Genomic DNA, 11,248 nt, shown 5'->3' on the forward strand with positions numbered 1-11,248 from the left:
ATGGCTGCTCCACCTACAGGACATTTTCGTTACGTCGATTACGGTGAATAACTGCCTGCTCATAAATTACAAAAGGCACGTGTTTTAAATGACTTTTGAGTGAACCGTGCGAAATTCTTAATTGTGTCAAGGCTGTCATATCTGTTATGTTTGTTATAGAGTGTTGGTACAAAAGACAATGTGCGTAGACTTGTGTGCTTTGCCTCGGGTTTAACCTCATCGCAGACTGCTGTTTCATTGAGCCTACTGGTGTTGTATGGGTAGTGAAAGGTTGGGCTCTTATAGTGTGTGTTTTGTTGTCACTGCTGCATGCCTCTATTTCCAGTACCAAATAATTAGACATTAACTATGTGCGGATATAATTTGCATCACATGTATTGCACCCACTTAATGGTCAGTGATCGGGGTTTTATTTTGGAATTCAGCCCAGAGAGTGACGTTTTTCTTCTTCGCACTTGACTCTGTGGATCAATCCAGGAGCGCTGCAAGGCACTACCTGTCTGTGTGCAGTACCCTGGTGCGGGGAGAGACGCATCTCTCTTCTCATGATTTTAGTTTTTCTTTTCTTTTGACTATTTCATTAATGGACTCTGTTTTGCTGTCTTTACATCTGGAACTACGCATTACGACTGTGATTGCCATGGAAAACAAACATTTTACAGGGAAGGTTCCAGCGGGAGAGGTTTTACGCATCGCACATCTTGGAGCATCGAGACGGGATGCAGTGTAGGCAATATACAAATTGCAGACTATTAGAGAAACTGCGCTCTGCGTGTGGACTGTTTGCAATGAGGTACGGTTTGGTTGTTCTCGCAGCTGGGTTTACAGCTGTTCTAAGCTTTAGCCTCCTCGCTGTGGCTATTGGGACTGATTACTGGTACATTATCGATGTGAATAAACCCAACTGCTCAGGACCAGACGACCTGAGTTCGCATTCTGGACTGTGGAGGATTAATGAAGGTATGTTAACTCCTTAAGCATACATCTGGTTTACAGTTTTTACGAGCTTTAAGGTTAAACTGTAAGTCGTTACTCAAGCAGGTTGATGTGTGAGCTGTAATCAGATGGTGCCCTAATTTATCCAGAACAACTTTTGCGCTGCTTCTCACCTGAGGTCATTTTGAAACCTTTATTTTGTGACATTAACGATAGTGTGCATACGACGCTTGTTCTCATTTGATGTCACCGTCGTTGACTAACAATAATTAAAATAAATATACTGTGGATTACATGTGATGCCACGGTGTTCATAGGTCATATGTGTCTCTCTCATGTTGCTGGGTTACCATGTCACTCATCAGCAGTTCACGGCAGAATTATTCTTGATTTCTTCATGATTAATCCGCTGTAATTGACCAAACAGCTTGCAGTGTCTTATTTGTGTGAGACTAAGAGACAGAAGAGTTGACATGCCAGTGCTTTAGCTTGGAAAAATAAATAAGAAAAGACAGGCTAGGTTTGCCTTTTAATTTTGGTTGCCCTAAAAAACGTTTAGTTTGGCACCAATACACTGCCAGCACAGCACCAAATCATAAACAATGCTCATAAATAAATGAACACACAGACACACACACACACACACACACACACAGGCAGACACACACACACACACACACACACACACACACACACACACACACACACACACACACACACACACACACACACACACACACACACACACATATATACACACACACACAAATCAGGTTACCTAATAAGCTGCAAAAAAAATGTATTTGTTCATTTCTATCTTTTAGGAAAACAACTGTGAGATTCATTCAATCACATTCAACAAACAACCACAAAATGAGTGAAAAACATCAAAAAATCAACTGCATAGAGTGTTTGTGCCAGCGACCAGGCTCAAATCTGTGGACATCCCTACAGACAGCTGCAGGCGAACATGCAGGGAACTTCCAATATGTTTTAAAGCATTTAGTTTGACACAGCTTCAATATAATGTGGTTGTTGGCTGCACTGTTTGAGGTCCCAGATGTGTCCAATTTGTTGCTGGTGCCACCTGTATTTCACACACTAAATGCCAAGTAATTAAACCAGTGAAATTAAACTGGAACAAGCACTGACATAATTATTGTTATAGTATGCACTGGACGAGCTCACAACAGCAGAGAACTTTTTCTTCAAAGAGATGCCAAACTGTCACATATGCAGGGCTGGGTAAATATGTGTCATACAGAGACAGCTTTAATGTTTTGAATGTGTTGATCATTATTTGTACAATTCTTGGATAAAGCTGGTGTTTGGGAGCAGTGATTGTCCGACCTTTTTGTCCACAAGTCTTGTTATGTGTAACCTTTTCCCTTGACTTTTTTAAGGGGCAAACATGAGCTCCGTGATCCCTACCTTCACAGCAAATATGTCAAGTCTGTCAGAAGCGGAAAGGCACCTTCTTGGTGAGTGGTTTTGTTTGTAAAATGGCTGTGTATTTCATAATGAGTTTTCCTGACAAAAGTTATTTATAGGGATCTGCTAAAGAAATCACATTTGCAAGCAATAGTACGCTGAAAATCCAATCAACAAGAAATACCCAAACACAAATATTTTTTTACAAAGGATGAAGCATTCTGAATAACTCCCTGTTTGCAACATTTGACAATCAAATAGAGTAATAAATGTTCACAGTGTCAGAAGCTACAGTGGAGGAAATAAGTAATTGATCCCCTGCCAATTTAGTTAGTTTACCCACTTACAAAGAAATGAACAGTCTGTGATTTCTATGGTAGGTTTATTTTAACAGTGAGAGACAGAATATCCCCCCAAAAAATCCAGAAATGTACATTAAAAAAAAAATAAATGTATTTGCATTTAATTGGGGGAAATAAGTATTTGATCCCATTGCAACCAACAAGAATTCTGGCTCCCACGGAGCAGTTAAATAAGTCCTCTCGCTTTTAGAAAGTACTCGTGATGTCAACTAGTTACCTGGATAAAAGACACCTGTCCACAATCAATAAATCAGATTACAACCCCTCCACCGAGGGAAAGACCTAAGAATGACCTGAAGGCAGCTTGAACCACAGTCACCAAGAAAACTATTGGTAACACACTGCACCGTAATGGATGAAAATCCTGCGGCGCCCCTGCTCAAGAAGGCACATGTACAGACCGTCTGAAGTCTGCCAAAGAACCTCTGAATGATTCAGAGAAGGCTTATGAGAAGGTAATGTTGTCAGATGAGACCAAAATCAAGATCATAGGTATCAATTTGACATGTTGTGTTTAGAGGAAGAGAAATGCTGCCTATGACCCCAAGAACACCATCCCCAGCATCAAGCATGGAGGTGGAGACATTATGCTTTGGGGGTGTTTCTCTGCTAAGGGGACAGGGCTAGGATAGGTCTTCCAGCACGACAATAACCCAAAACATACGGCCAATGCAACTAAGGGGTGGCTACAGAAGAAGCCCATTAAGATGAAGGAGGGGCCTGGCCAGTCTCCGGACCTTCATCCCATAGAAAATCTGAGGAGGGAGCTGAAGCATCCAGTTGCCAAACATCAGCCTCAAAACCTAAAATCCCTTCTGAGATGTGCAGTAACATGGTGACTAACTACAAGAAGCATCTGACCTCTATGCTGTCCAACAATGCTTTCTCCACCAAGAACTAAGTCATGTTTTGCAATGGGATCAAAAACGTATTTCGTATTAAATGCACATTAATTTGTATCTTTTTTTTATGTACATTTCTGGACCTCTCTAAATGTGAAAATAAACCTACCATAAAAATTACAGACTGTTCATTTCTTTGTAAGTGGGTAAACTTACTAAATTGGCAGGGGATCAAATACTTATTTCCTCCTCTGTATCTTAAGCAAATATCAAGACTATTTTAGTTGATTTTCATTCTCAGCTCAAAATTGCTTCCCATGCGGAAGAAAATTATCAGAAAAATAGCTTACCGTGCAGAGGATTGCACTCAGTAGTATAGAGCAGACCTTTAGTGGAGGCACTTATACAACAAAGACACAGTACAATCTAAAAGTGTAACACATTTTTGTAAGTGAATGTATGTTTGCAGGCTTGCACAAGGTGGTGGTCATCATGTTGCCACTCAGCCTTGTTCTGCTGGTGTTCGGCTGGATATTTGGACTTGTTAGTTCGTTGGCCTGCAGTCCCAACCTGCTGGCTGGATCAGCCTCCTACTTTCTCTGCTGCAGTGAGTCCACACACATTTTTTTCTTTTCTGAGCCTTGCATTTACATGTAGCTGTGTGTGATGTGACTGACTTGTTTTTGTCAGTATGTAATATGTACAGCGCAAGATATTGTGTCGGCGGTACAATGAACACACACTGTATATTTGTGCAGTGTTAACTACACATAGAAAACCTTGAAAAATTAAATTACAACTGATTGCTCTCATGTTTAATTTATTTGACTCAACCTGTTAAGGTATGGCCTAAAGCCTACAATAACATACCAATTATGAATCAGGGATGGCCCTCAAACATAAGTCTTAGCTGCATTGATTGTGAGTAAACCTATTGCTATTTTGGTTCCAGAGTAAATGGAGATACACTGAAACATTTGATTTGTATCCTCACCTTGTATATACAGTATATATTTCAATCTCAATATCACAATAACAACTATTTGATGGATGATGATATAACTGAATAGCTTCTACTTTTTACTACAAATGCGTCAAAGCCTGCAAGCTAGTTCAAGCACTCAACTGCCCCCTGCGGTTCTTACAACCAACCAAACACACCAAACACACCTCTCCTTAATCTGCTGCTCTATTTAACCTGCCAGATCGGCCTCCACCTGCATCGCTAATGCTGCTTCTGCTGCTACTTCCATGTTGCTGCTGTTTGCCTGCCCCACCACCACCCCATGCTTCCACCCAGCATCTACCTGTTGCTCGGGGGGATATTTTTCTAATCAACACTCCATGTTCTATGTAAATATGGTGAGTGATGGCCCGAGCCTAGGGGCCAAACTCAAACTATATACTGCTTCTAATAAACATATCAATGAAACACGTGAGTTGTCTGACTGAACTGTAAATGTAATTCAGATGGAAAAAAACCACTAAAACATACAGTTTCTGATAAGATGTATGAATATGTGTTTTGGCCATGTTTACTGTTTCCATGTTCTCCATTAATTGGGAGTTTTAGAACAAAATGTGTTTATTTCCATTGAGCCATTTACAAATAACACAAATCCCCTAAGATATTAAAATAGTGAAAACAAAGGGAATAGATCAATATTAAAGCATGACTGAAGTTGCATGCCATAGCGGCAGATACATGGATAATGCCCACAGATTTGTTTAAGCAGGCTGAATATAACAATATATGGCTTGATTGTGCAAGTGCCTTAATACAGCCAACTGTTTGGACAACACATTTAGTTTAAGATATTCTGGAGGCTGAATATCCCTTGTTTTGAAAACAGCATAAAATAATAATAATAATAATAATAATAATAATTATTATTATTATTATTATTCATTCTATTTAGAGGCGCCTTTCAAAGCACCCAAGGACACCTTACAATTCATCAAATATTCTAAAGAAAGATTTAAAACAGTACAAAAGTTCAGTAGCAGGGAACATGTAGGGAAACAAGGGACATGTAGCACTACAGTGAGTAGACTGATCTGAACAGGTGGGTCTTGAGGAGGGTCTTGAATGAGAATGCGGTGATTGTGTCAGACTGTCGGATGTGTGGGGACAGAGAGTTCCATAGTTTGGGGGCAGTGCAGAAGGAGAAACATGCCTTCTGTTTCTCCTGATGAAAGTTTCTAAATGTTTGTAACCACACCAGAGTAAACCTGGGTTCCCATCTGCTAAAATCTCAAACCTTCTAAGGTCAAGGGTCAAAGAGAAAAGAATGATTAGTGTTATGTCATTATTATATCTTGCAGTGGACTTGAAAGGTTTGTTATATGTTGAATCTGCAGCTTCTAATACATATTTCAGTGTGGAGCCGGATTTAATTGAGTGAGGTAATGATCTTTCTGATCAAACTGTTATTTGAAGGGCGAAAATGGTGTTTTTATCAGGAAATAATGAGAAGGACTTGAGAAGACAAATGCAAGACGCTGTATTCAATCTGTTACTCATAGGTTGTGAATAGATAAAGGATGATATTTTCGAAACACTTATAGACACAATTATAGTAGCAAAACCGTGTGTGAGAGCTTACTCTCCCTTTTGCTAAATCCCAGTTGAGACACCCTTCAACTAACACTACAATACTGTAGAATTGTGTGAATATAAAACGTTGCTATGTTTGATCTACTGTCAATTCCTTCCTGGTATTATCTTGCTAGATTTGCATAGAATAAAAAATAATTGCAAGCCTTTTCCCAATAACCCTGAACAGGATTTCAGATGAAACCATCAAACATTCTCGCTATGGACATGGACATTATTATCATTATTGATCGCAGCATGTGGATAAATTGCTGAACAAAATCGCAGAAGAGCTTGTTCTTAGTTAAAAAAAAAGTTAGACTTTGCCCTTGAATCATCAGGGCACACCATCATGTCTCAGTCTGTTCCAAATTGTGCCCTATAAAAACTTCATAAACTTGTTTGTTGATCACATCACATTCAATTAGAGATATTGTAGCGCATTACACAAAATATTGTCCCAATAGTCTCCAACCATAAACAAAGTTTTCCTAAAATGACAACCTCCTTTGGAGTCGTCTTGGAGCCAAAATGTCCTACGTTTGGTCTGTACTGTCGGGAGACCCAATCTGCTCAATCGGTAGTGCAGGGATATGCTTTCATCAGCAATACAGTAATAAAAACATAGCTTTTTTCCCATCACTTTGAAAGGTTCAGCTGTTGAACCATCACAATCATAGATTATCCATCAAAGGAAGCATGTGATTAGGTCCAAGCTCAACGGGAATGAGTTTGAATCTCGATCCAGTTGAGGATGAATGCATGAATCTGTCACAGAAGTAGATGATGGTATTACTTTATATACTTTGCCATCTCTGCTGACAGGCCTAAGCCTTTGATGCCACACAGTAGAGAGCTTATTTTATCTTTTAACCAAAGGACCTATCCACATAATTCCAATTCCAAGTACCTGCGAGCATCCACACGCTTCAACTTTTAAACTGCCTTCGGTCCATGGTTAAAAGAAAAAGGGGTAATGCAAAGTAAAAGTGTCTGAATATGGGCTGGGTCAATGTTTAAAAACATCCACATTAAGGTGAGATTTAAATTCAAAGTGTTAAGTTTAACCAGAACCAGAAAACCAAATGTGTCACGTACACACAAAGCACTAAATGACATGCAATTTGATATAATTCTGTAGATCAGCAGTGTGATTAACTAAGTTATTCTCATATAGGTCTTTGGAGAGTAGGGATCCTTCTGAGTGTGGAATAATGCAACAATCCCCCATGCATGTCTCCCACTAACTTCAGATTAGGATCCTCCTGAAAAGGACTATTCAAAAAACTGCATCGAGAGAATTAGCCTATAAGAGGTTTTCCTCGCTCACATTTCCCCCAATGGCTGGTTCATTGTATTTGGTATTTATACTTAGTCAAATTAGTTTTCTTCTGGTGCTGTGCTTCAGAGACCTGCTTGTGTCAGCAAAACATCTCTGACAATCTATCCCAACAAGAGAGGTAATAGACGAGAAGTAATTCAGATTTATATTCATTTATTTTGTTGTAAGTTATATTGAATAATTTACAACTTTGAACACTGATAGATAACTTATTTTCTACCTCATTTATTTCCATACATTGGACTAGAACATTATGGAAAATGTTTACTTCAGTGCTTTTTCAAAATCTTACAGCCTCCAACTCTTTTGCTCAATTGCTTCCTCCAGGACAATTAGATCTGGCCCTCTCTCCCTGATGGGTTTGCCCATTCACTGCTACTCGCCTTCCCTTGAACAACAGGGCAGGTTATCTTGTGTGGAATACTCAGAATTGAAGGGCCTACACATTTAAAGGAATAGTTAATGAAAAATCAAAAAAGCCCTTTGTATCCCTGCACAAGATGATACTATTCCTTTAAAGACAATAATCTCTGGTTTTGTACCAGTGACTTTGACAAATTCATTAGAGCCTGCTGCTAAAACACTATCTAGCCAATAGAGTAATCAAACAGTGAGTTAGGGCAACACATTTCCCTCACACAGTGATTGAAGATTGTATATTTTTTAATGAAACACATGCAATGCCATCGGCTAGTTACCTTCAGTGATGTAGTCGAGTGTGAGAGTCCAGGCTGAGCATTAGACCTTCATTAAGGCCTTATTGAAATACAAGCTCTCCTTGGTGCTTGTCAAGACTATGTAAAAAGAAATGGCTAGCTCTTTATAAAATGGACAACCCACTATGCCTCCCAAAGCACATTTCATGACATTTGTACTTGCTAACCTTTCATTCCTTTTTCCCTCTCTAACTACCTATAGAACTATACTATTTTGCTTACATGCCAATTAGTCACACTATAGGAGAGACATTGAGAAACAAACTCAGTGTTGTTTTCCCCCTCATTTCTATAATTGCGAAGGGTTGATTGCAGCAGATGGGTGTTGTGATCTGGACTTCATGGTGCTACACCTGTGCATTTACAGTAGTGGTGAATACTTGGTTTTCACAAATGCTTTTTGGGTTAAGTCTCATCGATTAGTTGTTTGTGAAAGCACAGCCATTTTGAAGACTTATAATTGTTCTGTTTGGTAACATAAGAGACAAAAAAGCAATACAATTTCACACCCACTCTTGTAGAGAAAAATAATAAATCATTGTGACAATTTAAAATCACCCTGCTGGATTAATTTGCACATCACATTCTTATATTGTGAAGTGGCTTTAATCTTTAACTTTGAGATTCCACTAATTGTTGCTCATTAATGGTTTTTTTTTGTTTTTTTAAGTTTGAATTGTCTTTATTATTTAACAACATCAATTGAGATAGGTGAAGACAATTATGTTGGGAAAACATGATTTACTTATTAATGCATTATCACCCTAGGGACACCATTGTAAAACCTGTGAGATGAGATACATGATGAGGATTATGGTGTCACTACTCAAGATTGATCCATTTCCAGGTACAAATGTGTTACAATCTGTAAGGTTTTACTAACGGTTCCATCTGTTTGTCTCTGTGCACTAATAGGTATTTTTACACTCTCTGGGGTCTGCATCTACATCAAGTACTCAAACCTGGCCATGGAGGAGTTCCAGCGGATGGTGTCTCCAGAGAATCTCGCCCATGTGAATGTATCATTCGGCTGGTCCTTAGCCACAGCCTGGCTCTCTTACAGCCTGGAGGTTGCCACTGGCCTGCTGCTCATGCTAGCTGCTCGAATTACTCAGATGAAGGGACGCTTTGACTCCGGTGTAGCCATTGCCATGTTATAGATTGATATTTTTTAATGCTCATGGGAATTTTGCAACAAACAAGATGGTTCTTTATTGCAGGTTTTCATTCTTTTAATTAATTCATTTTTTGTACTGAACTTTACTGAAGAGATTTTAAAAATATGTGTAATATCACCAGGGGGTCAAGGGAAGAGACAGCACAATGAAGATACAAGCTGGATTTACATAATTGCAACCATATAGATGATAAAAAAGGGCCACAGTTTTCACCGGCTTATTGTGAAGCCAGCCTTTCATCCTCTCGCTATTATTAAATATCCATTGTGCCAGTCTAAAGTTATATCATAAATGTGTCCACACAAACATAACAAAAAGGGTTTTTCAGTCATTTCCACCTTTTATTGCAAGATTCCATTCAAATGCATGTATAGCCAATGACATTGTAAACAACAGAGTGTGAGGAACACAGTGAATTCAGCAGGAGGTTTTCTGTGAGATCTGGAAATACGATTGTAATTCAGAGAGCAGCTTCATCTACGACTCAAATGCAAACTCACTGCCCTGCAATATGAACGCAAGCAAATGGAGAATGAAGTTGTATGGGATTGTTTCCTTTTTGACATTTGACATATAAATATTTTGCGGACAACTTCCACACCTGCTCTATATGTATACTGCTTTTAAATGGGCTATATCAGTGAATAAGGGTATTTCATTCAAGTGAAAACATTGATAAATAGATAACATAGATAACAACCTGACAGGTAATTCATCCATAGGCTCTAGCACACAGCCAGGACTGCTATAGTTAAGTAGTATATGATAGAACGGCTGTTGCATTGTTGATCCATGTGGTAGAGGCAATTTGCATATTTTAGCTTCTGAAAAGCAGTTAGCGTTTGGTTGATGTACAATGTTGGCTTGTGATTTTTTAGAGAAAATGTAAGTATTTGCTTTCTGCTCAACAAACTTCCTACTGTATACCCATCGTACTGATGAATGCATTAAAGCAAGGCTAAAGATAAGAGCACTCTTGAGGGTGCTGCAAGTTGTTTTCAGCAGCACATAATGTATGCACGTATTGCTGCACGCTTTGCAGTAGTTACCTGCCAGATGTTGCAGTAGTCTGTCTATGCTGTCGATCCACATGCTCTCTGTATACTGGAAGTTAAAAGAACAAATATAACTATATATTATTGATATATGTATTGTTTGTATTGTGTTGCCGTCATGTTTGATTTATTTGCTATTTAACGTCTGTGACACACTGTAATGAAATTGTACAAAATTGTCTTGAAGATTTTTTGTGTTGTGAGACAATAAGACCATTTAAAACATTGGATATTATGCTCATTGAGGCTTGTATGTGTGTTTCATGTGTTCTGTTTGCAATTCAACTGTGAGACAAAACCTAACTAACTGTTGCAATTACTCAAATACAGCCATGGGTTTAATTGTGATTGCTTGCCTCTGAATGTTAATGAAGTAGATCATGATGAGACAGAAATCAATGCGGTAAGAACATTACAAAGATGATTACCTGACCAATATGTGGGAAATACATTGTAAAGGTGGGGATATTCTGATATAGGAGTAGAAAAACCAAATCAGGGCAATGTAAACAATTCTATTTGGAAGACAAAAGTGCATCTGATGGATGGACATGGATTGTTGTTTAGAAGGAACACTCAATAGGTTTATGATTAGACAATTATCCTCATCCAATACGTTGGCATCCATCAACATCCCTGACATCCATGCTTTAACACTGGCTGTTCATAATATCTGCACATTGTGGCTTTAAAATGTTGTTGAAGCAAATTAAACAAGTACTGTTTATCCACTACAAGCAATCCTGTTACACAAAAAATATACACTTACTACTAAGACATCTCAATTCAG

At 38.7% G+C, this 11,248-nt stretch overlaps 1 protein-coding gene across 1 annotated transcript; it reads left to right on the forward strand.

The window, feature by feature from the left end:
• Positions 1-220: 220 nt before the first annotated feature.
• LOC134878401 (transmembrane protein 235) lies at positions 221-10,776 on the forward strand. The gene is made up of 4 exons (XM_063904425.1): positions 221-960; positions 2,340-2,417; positions 4,041-4,178; positions 9,141-10,776. Exons 1-4 carry the CDS (start codon positions 720-722, stop codon positions 9,383-9,385), a joined length of 702 nt encoding a protein of 233 aa, XP_063760495.1. The 5' UTR covers positions 221-719; the 3' UTR covers positions 9,386-10,776.
• The last annotated feature ends 472 nt before the right edge of the window (positions 10,777-11,248 follow it).

The sequence above is a fragment of the Eleginops maclovinus genome, chromosome 16 (genome assembly GCF_036324505.1).
Source record: "Eleginops maclovinus isolate JMC-PN-2008 ecotype Puerto Natales chromosome 16, JC_Emac_rtc_rv5, whole genome shotgun sequence".
Taxonomy (NCBI): domain Eukaryota; kingdom Metazoa; phylum Chordata; class Actinopteri; order Perciformes; family Eleginopidae; genus Eleginops; species Eleginops maclovinus.

Coding starts and splice junctions, on each gene's coding strand:
- LOC134878401 (XM_063904425.1), top strand. CDS start 720: ATGCAGTGTAGGCAATATACAAATTGCAGACTATTAGAGAAACTGCGC. Junction 961..2,339: donor ACTGTGGAGGATTAATGAAG/GTATGTTAACTC, acceptor GACTTTTTTAAG/GGGCAAACATGAGCTCCGTG. Junction 4,179..9,140: donor CTCCTACTTTCTCTGCTGCA/GTGAGTCCACAC, acceptor GTGCACTAATAG/GTATTTTTACACTCTCTGGG.